Below are 23,748 nucleotides of genomic sequence, written 5' to 3' on the forward strand. Positions count from 1 at the left end.
GGCATTAAATAAAAGTTATGAATAATTTGATTTAGCTATAACTATAAATGTTAGACACTCTAATTCTTCATCATTAACTAAAAGTGAATGAGAAGACTAAAATGTGCAATATTTACGATCTTGAGAGATTGTTCGGTCATTCTTTCTCAAGAATTAAATTATTGTTAAGGAATTTCTTATATATTAATTTGGATATTTAGTGTGATTTTATTTTGTTAAGATATTTAAAATTTGAATAGCACAGCTTGTACGAAACATTAAACTTTAAATTTGGTGATCAATAGAAAAATGCATTGTTATGTACGATACCATATTCTATCTACGGATTGAGTGGTGTTGGATAATAAATGTGGCATATTTTCGGTCTAAGTATGTGCAATAAGACCAAAGTTTCTCCCATCTAACATTAGATTTTAGAGTTAAATGTATGTTTGTCCCTTAACTTTCAGTAAATTTTAGAATTAATTTATTTTAAAACTTTATATCAATTTAGCAATTCATCTTTTGATTTAGTCATTTTAATCAAATTTTGTTAGGTTTATTTGATGTTTCATACGCAGTTCAGGATTGTATTTAAGTTGTTTATACTGTTTGACACATTTTGGTTTTAATGTTAAATTAAATATTATTATGAAACGTGCTTGAAATGTCAAATAAACTTAATATTATTTGATTAAAATGACTAAATTCACGTATTTCGAAAGATTAATGACTAAATTAATCTAAAATTTCGAAATGAACTAATTCCAAGATTCACTGAAAGTTAAAGACCAAAAACATATTTAAAGATTACTAATGAATTTTTTTAAAAATATGCAAAATTTGATCAATGTACCATCATCATTATTGACTAAGTCGTGAGTGGAAGAAACCCATGAATTAAAGAAAACAAAAAATACTTTATCTTGATATTTTCAGTTTCTTTTGTTTTATATAAAAGAAATGATACTTTTAGTATGTTAAAGTTAAATTGTGTATACATTTAAAGTAGGGACGACAAGAAATGAGGGTGATAGTAGATAGTAGCTACCTATCTCTACAAAAAAATTATTAATTCAATTTTTTTATAAAATAATTAATTTAATGATCTCAAACAAAATATTTAAATTATTTCATGATTATATGTATTATAATATCCAGCCAATTTATAGATGTTGACCAATTTTGATGTCAAAATAGCATATTTAAATTAATTATATTCTTAATATATATTTTCATGAAAAATTAATAAAATTTACTTTTTTTTATCAAAAGAGAATGTACACGATTTGTTTTATATGTAAATAGATGATACGGAATAATTACATTTTTTAATTATTAATTAAAGTGATTTTCAAATTTACTCTGAAAAATTAATTTTTAAAATAATAAATGTTCTTAAAAGAGATACATATGCAATGATATTCTATTCCACTGTTCAAGTCAACAAAAAATAAATACAATAATTAATTAAGTGAATAATTCTATATTTATTTCTTCGTACAATTTATACGAGTCTTATTCGGTAGATATTCGTTTGAGTTTGCATTCATTTAAGTTCGTATTATGCATAAATCTGCATTTGAAAAGGGAAAATTTTAAAATCAATAATAATTTTGTGATTTTATTGTCAGAAAAATTCACACTATCATTTGATGATTATTTTCTATTTATTCATGTGTAATTGTCGATTTATCATTTTGTAAAATGCGTCGAAAGATAAAGAATACACCCTTAGCTTGATTTATTTAACTGATGATAAATAAAGGAAAATCTTTGAACTCACTCACATTGACATCAAGATTAATAGAACTTTCTAATGAGTTGAAGATAACATTGTGTTACTCAACTTCAACTTTGTCCACACTAATTATTTATATTTTATATTCTGTTACATTTTATTGTATATAGAGAGTATATGAATAAAATATAATAAAATAACATGTTTTTCCTGTAACATATTTCTTATATCTATCATATATATCATATCTTTCATATTTTCACAATCCTTAAAAATTTTTAATGCTCATATATGTCATAATATAATTATATAACCAATAATATTTTATATTATAATATGATTCTTAAAATTTCATAAATTCACATCTCAATTAATTCCGTATCAAATTTTCAAGATCAAAATATGTACAAACAAATATTTACCGTATATATATATATATATATATATATATATATATATATATATATATATATATATATATATATGAGTTGTGTTTTTTATACTATTTTTATGAACTTATCCGATTAGGTTTAGTTATTTATGTCAAACTTAATTTATATACTTTTTAAATATTTCGATTTTATCTTAATCTTTCATTAAACAACTCTTATCTTATTTATCATACCGATTCTTTGAGAGTAAATGAACCAAGATGACCTCGTCTTAAACTGACATACCTTATCTAAGTTTCATAATTCATAATAAATTTTATAATAAAATTAAAAATCAATAATATTTCTTACGAAATTGATTATGTTTATGTTATTTGTATTCTAGTAAGACTTCTTATTTATCATTTAAATTTAAACTATAATGTGTTAAAAAATTCACACATGCTAAAATTAAAATTTGTACACATAAACATTTCTATTTATTATTGTTAGAACAAGGATGCATACAAACATAGTTTTTTTTTCCTCTTCTATCCCATTTTATCCAGAAGCTATAAGAACATGAATGTGGATAATCTGAGGAGGAAGAAAAATTAAAATCAAACATAGTAGGAGTGAAACCGACTTTCAAATTTCTGAAATAATATTTTCATCATATTTTAAACATATAAAAAAATCATGAGTTTTTTTTTCTCACATAAATTAGTTATTAACGAACATAGATATTTTTATTATACTCTTCCAACACTTACCAAAAATCTTTTTCTTCTAAGTTTCGAAAAATTCACCAGGCAAATTAGGTTTACCTGTCAACCCAATCCCTGCTGTGGTCCCCCTCTTCACCTCCACCAAATGCTACACTGCAGCTACTCATTCCAAAATAAAACAAAAAAAAAAAAAACCCTTTTTCTACATTATTCACCCAATTAATTTTCTTAAATTTCAAAAAATACCCACAAAGCAAATTGATAATTTTAATCAGAAAAAAAAAAGAAAATTGATAATTAATAATCTTTAATCTGCCATAAAACGCCAAATTATCTAACATTCTGACTGTTGAATCTCAGCCCTTCGTTTCTTATCATACAAACCTCTCATCTATATCTCTGCTCCTCTCTGCCATTTCTCTTCCTCTATCAATTTTCCTCCTTCTACTGGTTCAAATCTTTATCTTATGCACACTTCTGAACCCTCTTTCTCTGCATAACTCTATTTTTTTTTCAGTTTCTACTTCAATATTTCCACCACCAATCTATTTCATACTTTGAGTTATATATAAATATCAACCCCACAATGCATTAAGCTTCTCTCTCTCTCTTTCCCTCTTATCCATTCCTACAATAAAATCACTTCTATTGCTTCGGTAATTCTTTTGCTGCTATGATATTAGTATTCATTTCACTCCTATGCAGCAAGAACTTTCTTTGCAGATGATGAATATATATATAAAAATATATTTGTTGCAGATGATTTTAGTAATCTATTGTGTGAATAGCCTAACCTGTGCTTCTGTGTCTGCTTGGTGCCAGAATTTATCTTGTTTTCGATTTCAAAGAACTGCAAAATGGCACCAAGAAACAGTCGCGGAAAGGCCAAGGGTGAGAAGAAAAAGAAGGAAGAAAAGGGTAACGAAATTCTGTATCTCAATCAAATTTCAAATTTTTTCAACACAGAAACCATCCAAAAACACAGCTTTATATTCTAAATTCAAAATGACTCTGCTTTTTAACCTTTACTGAAATGGATAAGTTGATTCTGAAGAAAAGCTCAATTCAGTTTACTTTCTTATCTTTTTATCTTCTTCTCTCTTCATGAACAAGTTTAATTTATATTATCTTCTGTTAACTGGTTTTAACTTACCATTTATTTTATCTTCTTATTTTTCCCTTTTCTTTTTTTTTATCTCTGTAATGAGCTTCCATAAAAGAAAGTTCATGCAAACAGATATAAGACATATCTGAGAGCTGGTTCATGCAGGAAAGGCTTAATTTGAGTGTTTTTCTTTCTTTCTTATGTTTTTGCAGTTCTTCCAGTTGTCATAGACATCACAGTGAAGCTTCTAGATGAAACTCATGTTCTCAAGGTTTGTTTTGTTTACTTGGAGAAGGGAATAAAGAAAAAAAAAAAGCTTAATAATTTACTAGTCTACTCTGGTTATGTTTTTGTGCATTGACTAGTTATTTTCAACAACTTGTGTTGTGTGTGTGTGTTCTCTGTTATCTTCTTTCTCCTAAGTATCTTCACTAGATTGTTCTTCTCAGTGCTGCACTTTATCTTGTAGATTAATGATATTATTGTTATTATAAGTATAAATATTATTATATTTATAAGATGTAACTATAGGTGCCAACCATTATCTCACTTTTGCATTTGAAAATTCTTATCTGTTACACCTTTTCCTTTGCACTGTGTTCTTCTGTGCTCGGCAATAATCAAAAGTCTTGTTTCTGAACATGTGCTTCACATTGATGCTTTGAATGAACCTTGAAAATGAGCTTTAAATTAATTTTTAATAATATATATTTCCATTTCTATGTTCTCTCCTAAGTAGCTTTCTGTTATTGTTTTTGTTATCCCTGTATAAATTATGCAAATACAAATTTAAAGAGCTTGTTTATTTATTTTTTAAAAATTTTGCAACAGGGAATATCAACGGACAGAATAATAGATGTTCGTCGGCTTTTATCAGTGAATACGGACACATGTTATGTCACAAATTTTTCCCTGTCCCATGAGGTAATCAAAATTAAGAATTGAGAATTAATAATTTAAATTATTTAATTTCATGTTTTCAACATTTTTTTTGTACCCATTTGGAACTACATAGTTACGTGAACTATTTAAGCAGTTTGAATCCTGAGCCAGTTTCTGGGAATAATGTCGTATGAATGTCAACATGTTTGATTTTTCTTGCACAAACGTTAGACACAGTACCAATAATAAACAGCCATCATCGTCTGTGTAACATACAAACAAAAACGGAACGGGTACGCTTGGTATAATATTAGGTGAAAGAATTCAAATTAATTACAAATCGACGAAGTTATATTAGGTGACAAATTCAATTCAGAGATCCAAAAATGAATAATATGGACCTTGTAAGATTCTGAATTGAATCACGACAATTTTTAAGGCATAAAACAAATAATGAATTATACATTATTTTTAGATAGAGGTAGTACTATGTTGTGGGGTTTATAAATCTTATCATAGATGAACTAAAATACAATCCCTATGTGAAAGTGGTTGAGAATGAATTCATCTACCTTTTGAAGTTTAATGATGTAACAATTTTTTTTTTCACGGAATTGAATGGCCTCATGAACATAATTTATGTAAAATAATAAAAAAATGTCTTTTTGAGAAATATAAAATTTTAGATAATAAAATAATTTTATGATTCAAGTAATTTACCCGTCGTTTCAATTTTAAAATTAAAGTATACTCATATGATAAATTAAATTGTAATTAAATATAAATAACATTTAATTAAAATATACTGAGATTCCATCATGAATTGTTACCCAACTAAAAATCTAAAAATGCTTAATTTTATAATAACTTCTTTAAAAATCGTATTGACAATAATTTATAAATAAACATTAAATTAAGTCGCCTATTTAGGGAAACTACGAGGAATTGTGTTATATATTACTTTTTTTTTACTTATATTTACAAAACTATTTTTTAAATACAGGTAAGAGGGCCACGTCTGAAGGACACGGTGGACGTGTCCGCACTGAAGCCCTGCCTCCTGACTTTAGTTGAAGGTATATAATTGTTAATTATTATTAACTTATTATTATTATTATTATTATCGTTTTCTTTTATTTCAAATATTAACCACGACGTCGTTGCATTCGTCTTGATCTTCATCTTCGGTTTCTAAAATTTTCACGAGTAGAGGAATACAATGAAGAACGAGCAGTGGAGCACGTGCGTAGACTCCTCGATATCGTCGCCTGCACCACGAGCTTCGGTCCGTCGCCGCCTCCGAAGAACGCGGCCGGCACAGTCACGAAGTCCGGCAAGTCTGAGATCCCGCCGGCGAAAGATGCGGCGGTGACGGTTGCGGACGTGGATGGCGAGATAAGCCACTCGTGCCCTAAGCTGGAGAACTTCTACGAGTTTTTCTCTCTTTCGCACCTCACCGCACCTATACAATGTGCTACTCTCTTAACTCATCCTCTTTCTTTCGCACTGTAATTAATTGCATTACTGTGTGTGGATGATGAAATTTGTGAACCGATCGATGCATGCAGATGTGAAGAAAGGTTCGAGGCGGCGCGTGGAGGAGATATCGGAGGCGGATTATCTGTTCTCGCTGGATGTGAGGATTTTCTTTGATTGTTGCGGTGTGGCGTGTGAGGGAACGGTATTTGATTAGCTTCTGTGTGTGGTGCAGGTGAAGGTGTGCAACGGGAAAGTGGTGCACGTCGAGGCTTGCAGAAAGGGGTTCTACAGCGTTGGGAAGCAGCGGATTCTGTGCCATAATCTGGTTGATTTGTTGAGACAGCTTAGCAGAGCTTTTGATAATGTAAGCCCACTTGTCCCATTCCCCCCGCTCTCTCCCCCTCTCTCTCTCTCTTCTCTCTCTCACTATATATATATATATATATATATATATATATATATATATATATATATATATATATATATATTACCGTTTAACTAATACTCTATCCATTAAATCCGCAATTTCGCACTGTTGTGTGATTAAAAAATGTCAACAAAATAAATAAATAAATAAAATGATGTCATTTTATTTTTAAGCATTATTTTTGTGACATGTTACATTTTTAATATATTGATACAATATCCAAAGTTAAAATAATACGAAGGTAAAATTTATAGAACAGTAATAACTAAACGATAAAATGTACAATTAAATTTTTGATTCCTATATTTTAGGATTTATATTTATGGGTATATTTATATTTTACTATCAAGCTATTATCATTTTCATTAATTTTGTCACTCAAGTTTTGAGGTTCATTTTATCATTATAGTTTATTAATCCTTATTAACCCACAGTAAATATTTAACTATGTGCTATCATATCATAAAAAAAATAAAATGAAATGATGTTTTTTTTTTTTGTAAAAAAATAAATAACAAAGTTATATTTTTATTAAACTTCTTTTACAAACATATAAGCGTGCTGTAATTAGTTTAACATACCAGTAAAATGCATGGAAATTAACAATTATGATGTTAAAATTTGCTAAAAGGAAACTTAAGTGGTAAAATTCTAAAAATTATAGTAATTGGGCCAAATTATTTTGTGCTTAATCTTGAAGAAAAAAAATAGAGTTTAAGAAGTATATTTAAGTACACATTTTAGTTATTTTAGTCTGGACAACATGTGGTTTATTATTAAGTTTTTTATCGATTAGTGTTTTTTTGTATAGTTTTAAATTTTTATTTTATTTTTCTACGTAAAATTATTAAAATTTTCATTTTCTATCTAAATATTTTATTGTTTATAAAAATGATATGAAATAATTTTAAAAGTAAAAATTTAATGAAATTTGAAAGATTTTATAGAATATGAAATTCAGATTGAGGTAGATAAAAGGTGAGAATTTTGTTTTTGGTGAAGTTAATATTTTGAGCAATTGTTTTAAAAATAATTTAGTTTGTTGAAATTGAGTAGAAAATAGATAGAGTAAATGATCAATTTGGTCTTTAAAATTGTATCTAGCAGTCATGTTAGCTCTTGAAACTAGGAATTTTTTTTTTTTTTTTGCGTTTCATATAAGTCCATATCTAGCAATCATGAAATGTATATATATATATATATATATATATATATATATATATATATATATATATATTTATACACACACACACACTCGTTTTAACACATTCTCTAATGTTAATTAAAATTACATAATCATGAGTGAAGCTCATTGAATAAGAAGTGAGGCTTACAAATTATTTGTGATTTTCAATAAATTTCAATCAATACAAGAGAATGTGTCCAAAAGAGTTCGTAGTTACCATTTCTTTAATAATAATTCTTTAATGTGCGCAGTCCTTGAACGAACCTGGCTAGGTTATTTTGCAGCTGCCATATATAATATCACCTCTAGCTTCTTAATATTATGTTTATGTATTTAAATGCTAAATGATTTCATATTGATTTATTAAATAGTTTACAATTTTGGTATGGTTTTTCTTAGCTAAATCTATTTTGTTACCCTGGTACGTTGTTATTAGTTTAAGATGAATGACAGCAACAAATTCTGTATAAATACATTGTGTTATTAGTTAAATTTATTAAAAATTACAAAATCACGAGTTAAATCAGTAAACAAAAAAAGACACCCCAACAATTTTCTGATTCGAGCCAATAATACACTGTAGTATAGTATGTTTAATGCACGTTTCTCACAGTTTAATGTATGTTTAGAAATTGATATTCAATGACGTGTGGGGAGATAGACTCATAGATGTGCAATAAGATGAAGTTTTAAGTTCTCATTTTCAACATTCCTATTGATGCTACTATATGTTTAATGTGATTTACGCTAGTCATAAGTCATAACTTGCTAAAGTTTGCAATTTTATTCTTAATTTCAGGCTTTCGATGATCTCTTGAAGGCATTTTCAGAGCGTAACAAGGTGTTGAAAACTTTTTTGTTTGTTTTCAGTTTTTAAATTACAAAAACTTGATAACTAACGAAAAGAGACATAGCTTGACTTCTGTTCGTCCATGTGATTCATTGTCATTAACATTATATTTATTTGTGCTCTCTGCCTCATTTTCGTGTCTTCAGTTTGGGAATCTCCCATATGGCTTCAGAGCCAACACGTGGCTTGTTCCTCCTGTTGCTGCACAGTCACCCTCATCTTTTCCTCCTCTTCCTGTGGAGGATGAAACATGGGGAGGGAATGGTGGTAGTCTCGCAAAAGATGGAAAGTATGATTTGATTCCTTGGGCCAAAGAGTTTTCAGTAATTGCGTCTATGCCTTGCAAGACAGCAGAAGAAAGACAAGTTCGTGATAGAAAAGCATTTCTTCTGCACAGCCTGTTTGTTGATGTTTCTATTTTCAGAGCAATAAGGGCTGTTAAACATGTTATGGAAGAGCCCAATTTTAGTTGCTCTGTTGTAGAAAATAATATTGTTTACACTGAGAGAGTAGGTGACTTGAGCATCAAGGTCTTGGAAAATGGTTCTGTTGCAAGCTCTAAGATCGATACTAAAATTGATGGAGTTGAAGCTACTGGAGTAAATCAAAAGGATCTAATAGAACGAAATCTACTGAAAGGCATCACTGCTGATGAAAATACTGCTGCCCATGTATGCTACTTTTATATAGTTAAGATTAATGCCATTTAGGGCTGCTGCTTTTCATGGAAGTGACTAATGCTTCGCATTTTTTATGTGCAGGATATTACCACTTTAGGTGTCGTTAATGTAAGATACTGTGGTTATGTGGTCGTTGTGAAAGTTGAGGGTGGAGTGAGGGAAAATGTTGACTCTCCATCTCAACAAACAATTGAATTGTTTGATCAGCCAGAGGGTGGGGCCAATGCACTCAATATTAACAGGTTGCCGAACCCTTCCACATTATACACTTTCACCAGTTTACAACTTTACATAATATTCATATCAGCTTGTCGTGTACTCTCCCATCCTCTCCCACTCTCTCTACAAATATGATTGTTCCATTTTCCCGGATAATCTACTGAAAGGCTAGATGAAATTTTCCGGTGCGATAAAGTTGCATGGTATTTATCTTTGTGTAGTGTAGCACTTTTTATTAGCTTGATCTGCAACGTGTATTTTTATTAGCCGGATAATGTTTTTGAATAAAATCTCGCCATGGTTTGGCATTGTTTCTTAGCAAGAACTTTTGCTGAAAGTTTCTTTGTTTCTTCTGATGAAGTTTTGATCTTGCATTACTTTTGGATATGTATTAATTGTTTTTTTTCTTTTCATTCTGTTAGTGTGACCCGTAATCCTAGAAGATTTTGATCATTGAAGTTTTTGCTTCTAGCTTCAAAGTTATTTTTTTAAACTTTGAATGATTTACTAGAGGTTCTTATTTACTTTATAGCTGCTGTTCAACTTCATTTGGTTGATCGAATTGTTTTTCATCAGCTGACATTGTCATTGTGCCTTGCAGTCTGAGATTACTTCTTCACAACACAACTCTACCAGAAAACAATAAACCAATGATTCAGATAAAAACGTTTGAGAGTGAAGAGACTGGTGCTTCCCATTCTTTTGTAGAGAAGCTGATTAAAGAAAGTCTTGCTAAGCTTGAGGAGGAAGAACCTGGTATGGACTATTTTGTAAGATGGGAACTTGGAGCTTGCTGGATGCAACATTTGCAAGACCAAAATAATAATACAGAAAAAGATAAGAAACCATCCTTGGAGAAGGCTAAGAATGAGATGAAGGTCGAGGGTCTTGGGAAACCCCTTAAAGCCCTAAAGAATTTTAAAAAGAAATCTGATTCAAGCAATATTACTTCTGCATCTGAATACCCAAAATTTAGTCGGGAGTCTGAAAGCCCTCCATTGCCCTCAATTGAGTCGCAACATGAAACTACAGAAGCTGAGAACGAGCTTGTTCTGAAAAGGATGTTATCTGAGGAAGCTTTTACCCGATTTAAAGAAACGGGAACTGGACTTCACTGCAAGGTAAGCGTTATGGGTATAACGAGGTATTTTTAAGTTTTATTACAAGTGACGGTGTCTGAACCAAATCATCTCTTGTCATTGACAGTCTATGCATGATTTGATTGACTTATCTCAAAAATATTACAAAGACGTTGCACTCCCAAAATTGGTAAGTATAAAATTTTATTTGGTTGCCTGTTTACAGGGCTTTTGGTTAAGACGACTCTGGTGATTTTATTTTCATCATAATTGTGGATACAGGTAGCAGATTTTGGCTCATTAGAACTCTCACCAGTTGATGGACGAACTCTAACTGATTTTATGCATACTAGGGGTCTACGAATGCGTTCTCTTGGACATGTTGTGAGTGTTCTAAACTTATTTGTGTTATTCATCTCTAAACATCTTTAGTGGGAATCCATTTTTCTCTCCTAAATGTCTTCTTTGCTTCGAATTTGTCTCCTAACCGCCCTATGAATTGTGACATTCAACTTTAGAGTTTTAACAATATGCCTATCCTAGTGTCACTTCTGAAAATATAACTTTGCAGACAATGTTTGTTGACACCAGTAATTTTTTAACACGTTAGATTGCTTTTTTTTTCTTTCTATTTCTATTGAGGTTTTTTCTTTTACTTTTCAACTCTGCCACACATCTTTTTAGAAGGTTTTGAGAGGGATTTTTGTCTTAGGTTTAGAATAATTTATGTTATGTTTTTTATATCTGATATGCGTTTTATATCTGTTTACAGGTCAAACTTTCAGAAAAGCTTTCACATGTGCAATCGCTTTGTATTCACGAAATGATAGTTCGAGCTTTTAAGCACATCCTGCGGGCAGTAATTTCTTCTGTTAACAAGGAGAAAATGGCTTCATCAATAGCTGGTGCTTTGAATTTTCTGCTCGGTGTTCCTGGAAAGAGAGATTCAGATAAATCACATGAAGTTCATCCCTTGGTGTGGAAATGGCTAGAGGTATTTTTGAAAAAGCGATTTGATTGGGATCTTCACAGGTTGAATTACAAAGATGTGAGGAAATTTGCAATTTTACGTGGCTTGTGTCACAAGGTAATGAAATCTAGAATTAATCAATACAATCCAAAGTTCCTGTTCTACCTTACTCTTGCATTTTAATTTTTGTTGTTATAAAGTCATGCATTTGTACGTTTTCTATTTCCTATTTTCTGGGAATTTACTTCACTAGATTTTATGAACTGAATTTCCTGCTTGAATATATGCATTGTTCACTTTTATGGAAGAACTTGTTTCAGTTTAACCTTCTCAGTGAAGTTGAATTATCTTCAAGTACTGTGGTAAAAAATTATACATACTTATATGCTTTGTATGTGACCTTGTCAACATAATCGCATTCATTTACTCATATGAAGTGGTTCATAGGATTTATCACTTCAACTACAAAGAATGTCAAATTAATTTTTTTTTTTTTGCGAACTGCTTATATGTTTTGTCTTTGTTTTTCTTCGTAGGAAAAGAATATATTTGCTTGTACAAGTTGTATATGACTATGCATTATTCCCAATAAATTTTCATATAGGTACATATAGATAGATACACAAGACGGATCTACTTAAGTCAGTATTGGGTTTATTATAATGATAATTTGACACAGTAGTTGCTTATTTATTTGTTTCTTATTATCACTTTGTATGTTAGGTGGGAATTGAGCTTGTTCCACGGGATTTTGATATGGATTCTCCGATTCCCTTCCACAAATCTGACATTGTCAGCTTGGTCCCTGTTCACAAGGTATAAGACATGCCAATTATAGATTTTCTAGATTATTGTTGGTTGAATAGATCCAAACTTTATGCGTAATGCTCATGCTGAGTCTTTGTAGCAAGCTGCATGCTCATCTGCAGACGGAAGGCAGCTCCTGGAGTCATCCAAAACTGCTTTAGACAAGGGAAAGCTTGAGGACGCCGTTACCTATGGCACAAAGGTATCTGCATCCAGAAACCTTTGTTTGGAAATCTTCAAACAATTAACAAGGTTTTCTACAGTCAATAAAAGGCTTTCATTTCTTAACTGTTGTGTTACATCTGCTATTATTCATTGGTGACAGGCTCTTGCTAAGCTAGTGGCAGTTTGTGGTCCCTACCATCGAATGACAGCGGGAGCATACAGCCTCCTTGCTGTAGTTTTATATCATACTGGAGACTTCAACCAGGTATTGCTCGTCTTGTTTATGTTTTGGTATCGGTAGACATTGTTCCATCAGAAACCAATGTCCATGAAAATTATAGTCATCTAAAAAAAATCGTATTTTGTTGACATTTTATCAAATAGAAATAATCCAATTAAAGTAAAGGACTAGTAAGGTCAAAGCAAAAATCTGGTGAAATCTTTAAAAAGAGCCGACTAAAAATGGTTTCATGTAAAATTTGGTCATTAATAGTGCCTTAATGGTCATTAATGTCATTGTTTGGTCCATGTAATTGACACCATCAATTGGGATAAGGCTGGTTTGTTATTGCTTTATGCAATAGGCATTTTAATTAAATATTTCAGCCACTGTTTATTTGCACCTCTCTCAAATCTCCATTTGATTTACTAAAGTTTCAGGGTTTGATTTCTATTCATCAAGTTGTTTACCTAAATCACAGGCTACAATATATCAACAAAAAGCTTTGGATATCAATGAGAGAGAGTTAGGTCTGGATCATCCTGATACCATGAAGAGCTATGGGGATCTTGCTGTTTTCTATTACAGACTACAGCACACAGAGCTGGCTCTGAAGTATGTTTTGCTCTTGTGCAATATAGTGATATTCAAATCTTCGTGATTTTAATTTGGTTTTGAATTAATATAATACAAACTCACTTTTTTAATTTGAAAACAGAATTTATCAAGAGAGAAATAAAGTTTACAAACTTGTGTTTTATGTTATGGAATCTAGGTTTTCCTTTTTAATCCTTAGCAGAAATTTATGTATTGATCGCCATAAATAGGGAAAGATAGGTTGTGAAGTTTTGAAATACTAATTAGTTAATTTTAATTTTTCTTCTCATTTAGCCTTTTGTTAATTGGATCAACATTCAGGTATGTAAAGCGTGCTTTATATCTTCTGCATCTAACATGTGGCCCATCTCATCCAAACACTGCTGCTACTTACATTAATGTGGCTATGATGGAAGAAGGTCTGGGAAATGTACATGTCGCTCTCAGATATCTTCACAAAGCTTTAAAGTGCAACCAAAGATTACTTGGCGCAGATCATATTCAGGTTATTTTATTCACATCTTATTTCTGTTTTTTCCAAATTATGAAGTTAGTGTACTTTGTATTTTTATGTAAAATGTTGTATGTAAATTCACTTCATTTTTCACATCAAGAAACTATCATCCATATGAATTAATGTGGTACAACTTTATAAATAGAGAGGTTACTTGGAAGATTATTTTAAAATTTGGTATCAAGTTAGTTGGATAAAAATTGTTGATTTGATGTAATTTTAACGGATGATATTTTCAGTATTTGTTATAATTATTGTAATGATTATGGATTCATATGAAGCTCAGAATCATATTATGAAGGTTGCTAAAATAATAAGAACCGATAGGATTGTAATATTTGTTTAGTGAAACAACTTGTCTGTGCTATAACTCTTGCATCTTTTCTTCGATGTTAATCGTCTGCAGACAGCTGCAAGTTATCATGCAATAGCAATAGCACTCTCATTGATGGAAGCATATCCATTGAGCGTGCAACATGAGCAAACAACTTTGCAAATTCTGAGGTCAAAACTTGGTCCTGATGACTTGCGAACACAGGTATACACATTTAGTATATTCTTTGTCCTGAAAATAGTCATTGACTTTGAATATAAGGCAATGATAGAACACAGTTGTAACATTGCAAAAATACTAGAACACAACTTTGTAATTATAGTTGGTAGATTAAAGTTTCACTGGGTGTTGTAGAACAGTATTTAAATAGTTTGCAACATCATTATGGTTATATGTAATGGTGCTCTGTGTTATTATTAGTCTCTTTTTCTTAAAAAAGGAATGAGGAATTATAACTGTTAGCTTAATCTCTAGTTTTGTGATAAATTTGACAGGATGCTGCAGCTTGGTTGGAGTATTTTGAGTCCAAGGCTTTTGAACAGCAAGAAGCTGCTCGAAATGGTACTCGGAAACCTGATGCATCAATAGCTAGCAAAGGCCATTTGAGGTACGGTACGGTAGAATTAATCTTAGCAATGTGGTTCTGAGGCTTCATTGGCTAATTTCTGCATCAGGAAGTACTTCGATCATGCATATTTTATTTAGTCTTTTATTGTGCAACCCTGATATGTTATCGAATTCAAAATTGTGGTTTGTAATTTGAGTATGAAAGGTATCCTCTGAGGTTTCTGTTCATGATTGTCTTTGATACAGTTGTCTCCCGGTGTTCTTATAGCTTCTAGGAACTGCTCAATATGGTTGACTTTTATAAAGAACTGTTTTCTGTACTTTGCCTACAATCTTGGTCTTCTCATATTTTAAAGCAACAATGCTGAGAAGCATAAGAAAATATAGATGACACTGTACAAACAAGGAAACTGCAACAGGAAAAAATTTAATCTGTATGTGGCAGAAGAATAGAGTCAAGAGCCTTTAGCAGACTCAACTATTTTATGTCTCTAAATGTCTATGGTTCATAGAGTGACATATTATCCTATTTTCTTGTCAATATTCGTATGCTTACTTTCAATAAGAAAAATATTGATATGTTTGTACATATTCAGGAATTCATATCATACACTATACTCATTCTTTAATGATTTCCTTTTATTTTTATTGAATTTGTCAGTGTGTCAGATTTGCTTGACTATATTAATCCTAATCATGATGCTAAAGGGAGAGATGCGGCAACAAAGAGAAGGGGCCAGATAACAAAGGTATGCTGCTTGGCTGCATTTACTGGTTTCTGATAAGTTGAACTCATTAGTTTGTAGTTGTCTGATTATTGATTACCGCTGCCACCAGTCTTCTAATATATCCCCTTTGATATAGTTACAAATGTTTGGCTAGTAAAATTTGAGGATTTATCAAATTGTTGGTTGCCTTTGTTTGACTTATACCTCTCAAGGGTATTTTATTATAGATTGACTTTTGACAAATATTCTTAAACTGTATGATCAAGTAAACAAAAAGTATTTGTCATCCGGGTCATTAGATCTCTTTCTCCATTATTCAAGCATTACCTTTGGCTCTAGTTTGTTAGAAGCAGGCAGCCATGCGAACGATCTTTAGTCATAAATCTGGTCAGCTGCACAGTTGTTTTGAAAAATAACGATGAACAAAAAGTGACCTTCATTTTTTTGGCAAAGCCAAATATGGTAGTCAAAGAATTAGGGTTTGGACAAACTTTTGCGTGAACTTTTAACGCAGAAAAGTTAGAAGAAAATAAAGGAAATTGAATTTTTCCATAAGTTAAATTTAGCTTATGCACAAGCTAATTTGTAGTTCTCTCAGAAATTATCTAACTTTTTATTTAACTTATGCATAAGCTAATTTTAACTGCTGAAGTAGTGAATTTTATTTTCTTTTCTATATATTTTTCTCTCCTATAGATATTTTTGGAGAAACTCATACAAACAGGCCTTTAATAATTTGCAAAACATATAGTAATTTCTAAGTATGGTTACAAGTCTAGCTTACTTCTATTATAAAGAAGGATGACCCCCGTTAGAACATATAACTTAGAAATTGTGACAAAGTAAGGTCCAGTTAAATCATGTTCTGACTTTAAATTATTGTGAGAACTGGCTACTTCTGCTGCCTGTTTCCATACATCCACATCTTATGTGGTATAAATAAATATACATGGACATACACACGTGGGTATATAATTAGAGTGGTGATATATAGACCACTCATTTTTTCAACACCCCAACAACACCCTGCTATTATTATTTTTTAGCTTATTTTTGTTTGTTCCTATTTTTAGTCACTTATTTCTGGGTGTCATATTATCCTTTTCCTAGTAATTAATATTTTTACATTTGGCAGGTGAGAGCGACATCCTACCTTAACCTTGGCATGTCAAGTTCTGATGAGTCTTCAAAAGAAATTCCTAAAGAGGCTTCAGATGAAGAGGTACAAATACCTGTAGCAGAAGGTAGTGCAGATTCTGAGCAGGAAAGCAACTCTGGACCTGACTCAGAACATACTATTTTAAAACAAATACCAGACGAAAAGCCACAAATTTATGATGAAATCTTGTCAGAAGCACATGCTGAAGGAGAAGATGGATGGCAACCAGTTCAACGACCAAGATCAACTGGCTTATATGGCCGGAGATTGAAGCAGAGAAGGGCAACACTTGGCAAAGTTTATAGTTATCAAAAGAATGTGGAAGTTGGAACAGAATCTCCTTTTGTACGGAATGCCAGTCCAAATAGTAGGTATTATTTCATGAAGAAGCGGACAATTTCCCATGGAGGTTATACGGATGATCATACAGGAAACATCACCCAAGGCCCTAAATTTGGAAGGAAAGTAGTTAAAGCTGTTACGTACAGGGTCAAATCCATACCCTCAACATCCAAGGCTAGTGCAAATGAGACGTTAGAAACAGGTGACAAGCTGTTTACGTCTCTTTCAGAACCTGATCCAATTGATGTTAATCCAGTTAAGAATTCTATTGTTAGTCTTGGAAAGTCTCCTTCATACAAGGAAGTGGCGTTAGCTCCACCAGGGACAATCTCCAAGTTCCAGGTCTATAATCCTCCAAGTGAGATTTCTGTTAGCAGTGAACATGATAGTGGCAAAGCTGAAGAGGAAGATATTGAAGCTAATAGGGATGCTAATCCAACCCCGGCTGAGGCAAATGATATGAATAAAGAGAAGAACAATAATTCTGTTTCAGATTCTGTTGATGATTCACAGGATGATACCGGAGTTACTACTGAGAAGAAAGAGGAAACTCAGTTAATTGTTGCTGTGCAAGATGATTGTATGAGTGCTGATGGGAAATTAGGAGATGTTGAAGCACAAGGAGCAACCGATAATAGCATATTGATTCAGGCAGTAGATGATCACGTGGACTCTACCAAAAAAGAACTCGATGCAAGTAATTCATCTGGCAGTTTGGAACCCAGTGATAGTACAAATCCCATTTCCCAAGGTGGCGAGGATTTAAGGGTCAATGTGTCATCATCAAATCAGAGTCACACTGGGGGCATCCCATATAAGAAACTGTCCGCATCTGCAGCTCCATTCAACCCATCGCCTGCCATTGCACGTGCTCCACCAATTGCCATAAATATGACTCTTCCTTCTGGTCCTAGTGCAGTTCCTGCAATTGGCCCCTGGCCAGTAAACATGAATGTTCATCCTGGACCTACTACTGTGCTGCCCGCAGTAACCCCCATGTGCTCCTCTCCTCACCATGCATATCCATCGCCTCCAACTACACCAAACATGATGCAACCACTGCCATTTATGTATCCTCCTTACACTCAACCTCAATCAGTGCCACCTAGCAACTTTCCGGTCAGTAGCAATGCCTTTCATGCGAATCATTTTACCTGGCAATGTAATTTGAACCCTGCAGTATCTAAGTTTGGTCCCGGTGCTGTTTGGCCTGGTTGTCATCCCATGGAGTTTCCTCTTCCGTTACCTATTGTGGAACCAATCCCTGATCCCATTTCAGAGTCACAAGTTCTGTGTCATGGTTCTGAAAGTCCAAGTTCAGCTTCAGTTCTTCCTGAGGACATTGATAATGTTGGTGATTCTAATCAATTGGTAAAAACTTTAACATCAGACACGAGTGAAGATGAAGCAGTGAGAGCTGGTTCAGAAAGCCTAAAAGAAAATGATGATATGAATTTACATGGGACTGAAAATTCTGGGAACAAACAAAATCAAAACATTGGTTCAAATGGCAACTCTGGCAGTACTGAAACAAACGTGGATGGCGAGAAAACCTTCAGCATTTTGATTCGGGGGAGAAGAAATCGAAAGCAGACTCTGAGAATGCCAATAAGTTTGCTTACTCGACCTAATGGCTCACAGTCATTTAAGGTTATTTATAACCGTGTAGTTAGAGGAAGTCATGCTTCCAAGTCTATCAATCTCTCGTCTAGTAAAGATTGTACTGCTACTGCTTGATGCACAGTTCTATGTGTTACTGATGAGATTTATCAGAACTATCGTGGATAAAGAAGACCCCTTAATTTCTGCGTAAGAGACGTTTGGTATTTCGACGATTTCTGGAATTCAATTACAAAATACCGTGCAGTATCAGCTTCAATTTTACATCTGCACTATCATTTGCGAGGTTTCTGGGTAAGTTCACTTTCACTTCCATATCTTTCTATCTGCTGGTGAAGCTAACTTTATATATTTGAAATTTGAAGAAACCCTAAATCCTTTTGACCTTAGAAATCATATTTGACTACCTAAATCATTCAAATTCATGAAATATTGCAGATACCTGTCTCTCTTTAGGATGGAGGCTGAAGGCATTTCTTCATCAATAAACTGTACTATCTCACTGCCAACAAATTGAGCTATTTTATTCGTTCCTTTTCCCCAGAAATCAGTTTTATATTTCCATAATGCACTGAAACCCGCTATTTTTTCTTAGATATGGAGTTGCCCGTGGAGCAGCATTCATGCTAATAATCTTGCTCAGGTTCTTCGGAGTCAGTTCCAGGGTGAGGCACCTTCAAGGTGAAAGTTTTGGTTTTCTGTAGTTAGACAATTTTGATATAATGAATTACGGGACTGGTGGATCATTCTAATTATTATTTTTTTTGTTACAACATTACCTTTGGTTTTTGATAATTAATTTTGTTCAATTGTATATTCTTTCTTGATTTCTTGATATTTTGTTAGGTAATGGTTCTTTTATGTTGATTGACATTGGTATTGAATTGCTACAACTGAAATCGTGTGATGGAACACTAATACATCTTATTGATGAAGATCATTATTTAAATACGTAAGTGAAAAAGTTTTAGCTCTATTCTTGAGCTTAGTGTGCCTGTCGATATCTTAGCTCTCAAGTTAACCACTGAATTCCTGATACCCTCGGTGTTCCAAAACTTTTACGTGGAATATGAATATATTTGTCTACAATAAGCCTTATTTTTAATATAAAAAATATGTGGTTTATTGTTTGTTTAAGTGCTTTTTATATACTGAGTAGGGCATTCCTTGTAAAGATTAAATATAATTATTTTAAATAAGGATTTCTGTGGAAACAGATTATTGAAGAGGCTTTTGAGAATTGCCAAACGTTAACGAAAACGATAGTATTAACGTAAGTATTTTTTTACGTGTGCACGTGGGTATGTAGTATGTATACCTGGATATTGCTTTACACCCCTTATACTTACGATAAAATTAGCAATTAATCATTATGGTTTGTTTCAAGTGGTCTTCAAGAATACAAGAAAATTTGGCTTTTAATTTTTTTTTTCATAATGGAATAAATAATCCCTTATTTTCACATTCAATAGTTTTATATTATTTAATAATCAAAATTTAAGATGGTTTAAATAATATTTTTTTTGAGATATTATTTTAAAGAAAAAATTATAATGGAACACAAATTCTAAAGGGAATAATACTTCCGATTTTCTATGACCGACCCGACGAAATTGGGATCCCTAATGATAACGGTTCGACAGAATTGGGATCGGAAAATAACCTTTAAATTATAAGTTGTAATAGATGAAAATATTTAAAACGGGCATTCAGAGGATACATTTAAAATCATTGTCGAATTGTAATACAGCTGGTAATGCGATGAACTCTGTACGTTCCTTTCAAGTTAAATCATTTGCCGGAACATATCTCTTGAAGAAGGTACTAACGAATGTTATCTTTTGTCATTCAACAAAGAACAAAGTATGATTCTTAAATTCCAATACATATATCTGCAGAAGAAGAAAAAGAGGCTACGAATTATAAAATCTAGCTTTAAATAGAAAGCTATTATGAATCGTCATTTACATTCTTGGCAATCTTCAAAAGAAACCCGACGAAGAATGAATAAGAAAACAGAAAGACTTCAATCTGATGAAATTGAGTGAGAATACCAAACAGGGATTGTCCAACTTGGCAAACTCGTAGCTGGTTATGTATGCATTTCCCCCAATATGTACACCAGGAAAAGCACAACCAGAAATGGCACCAAGGAACATGCCAAAAAGAATTCAAATGTATGGGATGATCTAATGGAACAATTCACAAACATTTGTGGGAGTGTAAAACCAGTAGCAATCACATTCCTCCTGCTCCATAAAAGTAGTATAACATAGTTAATATATAGAACTAAAAGTTCTGTTTTTTCAGAGCACCAATTTCACTAAACAGATTATATAAAACGAGGGAAGAAAGAAAGGAAAGAAAGGGCTTGATTACTTGGAAATGTAGCTCCTCCAACAGGGTCTATTTGGAAGTTAGGAGGAAGAGAACGAATCTCTGATCTTTTCAAATAAGCCAATACTTCAAGAATAATCGCTGCAGTAACCATAATACCAAAAAGGAATCCATAACCTATCTTCCAATCACTTCCTGCCCCAGCAGCTTGCATCCCCAACACTATGTTAATGGCCGCAAATATGAGTGCCAACCTTCCAAACCAACTGTGGTACCAATTCCAAATTTTTCGGATCTTGGAATCCTTCTTTGGTCTCAAGATTAATGCAAATATCTGATTTTAGGTTTAAAGTTAGTTCAAATAGTACTTCTCAGAGTTATATAATAAAAGATTAGATATGGGACAGTGACAGACCTGAAGAATACTTAGTACCAGGACAAAGATGCCTATGCCTCTGTGAGCTTGTATATGAGCATGCATTTTGGAATAGAGTTGTAATCCAAGAATGACTGTACTAAGCCCAAATGTGAATCCCACAAACTGAATTATTGCATGGAGATAGAGCCATAAGGGATCCTTGTGCCTGAAATATCTAGCAATAATTGCCCCTACAGGCAGGATCAGACCCCACCCTATTATGCCCAAAATTCCATGCTTCGTCCTCTTCTGATTCAATTCATGGGGTACAGGACTCGTAGAACCTGTCAAAGTATAGTTTATCAGATCAAGTTTCTGCACTCAAAAGGTTATATACATCACAGAATGCCATGCTTCATCATGTAGTTATTATATATCAAAAAGATGTTAAGAATGCCATGCTTCATCATGTAGTTATTATATATCAAAAAGATGTTAAGAAGTGGACTTTAAGTCTATTTCAATCCTGTAAAACCGATTTTTAAGGTGAAATTTGTATAATTTTAAATTGGCCTTATCTATGAAACTTCTAATAAAAGACACTAGTTTAGATCCTTCAGATAAAATAATTTTCCACTTCAATTGCTGAATGTGGTAATTTTGAGTAGTATTGAAATGAAATTTATGTAGAAGGATCTGAGAAGAATTCTATTTGGAATTGGAAGGAAACAAGTATCACTATGTGCAGCAAATTATAAATGACACATCTACTTAAACTACTGTTAACAGTCATGGATAAATGAGTTCAGACCTGCAGAGAAATCAAACACAATTGCTGTTTTGTCTTCATGGGTGGAGAGGTGGTGGTTCTGAGGATATTTGCTACCAAAGGCCAACAAAATTGGCTGTTTCTGAAATGGGGTTGTGGTCTGCAACTGAAATGCCAAATGAATTTCAGCGCCATTAGTGGCCACAGCTGCAGGGACATTATTGAGGGGAAGTTCCCCTTTGTCTATTATCACTTCTGATTGCCTCCTTCCTCGTAGGTAAAATTGCTTTATTTTTCCATGACCATGTTTACTAATCCATCCCACCATTGCACTGGAACCAACCATCATGCCATCTTTGGAAAATCCAATTCCTACCCACCCTATAGTGTAGGGAGCAGATACTATCATAGTTGTGGTATCACCATTCTGGATGTACTGAAATAAAACATCATTACTAAACTTATTAGATTAAAAAGGAACAACAATCTAGTTGAGATAAAATGATTGATATACTTTAAGGTATCAGTTTAACTGAGATATCAGTATTCTAGTATCAGCCTAGCTAAGATATATTGAAGTATCAACCTAACTGAGAGATATCAGTATTCATAGTCATGTCTAACATGAACTTATTTTGAAAAGGGAACAACAACCTAGTCATCCACAAACTAACACGACAAAATTTTGAGCTAGATTCTAGATTTGGCTTGGTTATCCTAGAAACAACAGTTCATAATGTACAAAAGTTCTGTGCTTGCATAACAGATGAGGCCAATCTGAACTAAAACAGAGAGAATTGGTTTCAACAACTGAAGAGAAAAAAAAGAACACGTAAATGGGTAGAATACTAGAAAGGGTAGAACTATAACCCACAAGGCAACAACAAAATTGAACTTACCCTCAATTCAAAGGTATGCCATACTGGAGTGCATATCATGTGGGAGATATTCTGGTACGGTGGAGGGAGGAAAGTTTGATAATTTGTGTTCTTGCAGGTGTTTTCTGTTGCAGCACCACCATTTCCAGTGTCATCAGCCAATGCTGTGATTTTGAAATTCCAGACAAGATTCAGAAGACATAGCCTGACAAAAGATGGCCATATCCGAGTCCAAGATCCACTCTTTGCCATTCATAGACTTGGTTAAGTGAGATCCAAGGGTTGGAGCAATAATGGCTGCAAAATTCAGCAGAAGGAGAGAAATGTGAAGAGAAAGGCTAAGAAAGGAAGGTGAAAGTGAAAGTGAAACGAGAGAGATGTTAGTACCTTGCATTTGAAGATTAATGCTTGGTGGTTGTTGTGGGGTTTAGTGGTTGGTTCTGATAGCTAATCATCACTCCCTTATATTCTTCACTACTCAAAATCACCATAATTTCTCTCTGTCAAAACTTTTTCTGTTAATACCTCACTTCCATATTTATTCATTCTCCAATGTTATGAGTTCAGCTGTTAATACTTTAAACCACAATAATTGAACAAAAAACTCCAACAATTTCCCTTCTAAACAAATGCTATCTGCTTCTTTATACCCAACTA

General features: G+C 32.7%; 2 protein-coding genes across 3 annotated transcripts; one reads left to right on the top strand and one right to left on the bottom strand.

Annotated features, from left to right (window-relative positions):
- Positions 1–3,228: 3,228 nt before the first annotated feature.
- LOC114167272 (protein TSS-like) lies at positions 3,229–19,586 on the top strand. Its single transcript, XM_028052309.1, has 26 exons — positions 3,229–3,475; positions 3,642–3,737; positions 4,137–4,195; positions 4,756–4,848; positions 5,810–5,882; positions 6,017–6,277; positions 6,375–6,442; positions 6,518–6,649; positions 8,698–8,739; positions 8,895–9,419; positions 9,510–9,670; positions 10,249–10,768; positions 10,854–10,916; positions 11,009–11,110; positions 11,499–11,813; positions 12,420–12,512; positions 12,604–12,705; positions 12,829–12,933; positions 13,370–13,503; positions 13,807–13,990; positions 14,406–14,537; positions 14,828–14,940; positions 15,562–15,649; positions 16,764–19,043; positions 19,188–19,240; positions 19,345–19,586. Exons 2-24 carry the CDS (start codon positions 3,677–3,679, stop codon positions 18,864–18,866), a joined length of 5,529 nt encoding a protein of 1,842 aa, XP_027908110.1. The 5' UTR covers positions 3,229–3,475; positions 3,642–3,676; the 3' UTR covers positions 18,867–19,043; positions 19,188–19,240; positions 19,345–19,586.
- A 975-nt stretch (positions 19,587–20,561) lies between these two features.
- On the bottom strand, positions 20,562–23,678 carry LOC114167280 (cytochrome b561 and DOMON domain-containing protein At3g61750-like). Of its 2 annotated transcripts, XM_028052322.1 has the most exons (6): positions 23,479–23,678; positions 23,113–23,388; positions 22,256–22,649; positions 21,502–21,788; positions 21,129–21,420; positions 20,562–20,998 (listed from the first exon to the last, which is right to left on the bottom strand). In XM_028052322.1, the coding sequence occupies exons 2-6, from the start codon at positions 23,341–23,343 to the stop codon at positions 20,988–20,990; spliced, it is 1,215 nt and encodes a 404-aa protein (XP_027908123.1). In that variant the 5' UTR covers positions 23,344–23,388; positions 23,479–23,678; the 3' UTR covers positions 20,562–20,987. The 2 variants fall into 2 exon arrangements, with proteins under 2 accessions (XP_027908123.1, XP_027908122.1); XM_028052321.1 differs by lacking the exon at positions 23,479–23,678 and having other exon boundaries at positions 23,113–23,469.
- Positions 23,679–23,748: the final 70 nt, after the last annotated feature.

Source organism: Vigna unguiculata, chromosome 10 (assembly GCF_004118075.2).
Source record: "Vigna unguiculata cultivar IT97K-499-35 chromosome 10, ASM411807v1, whole genome shotgun sequence".
NCBI classification, from domain to species: Eukaryota; Viridiplantae; Streptophyta; class Magnoliopsida; order Fabales; family Fabaceae; genus Vigna; species Vigna unguiculata.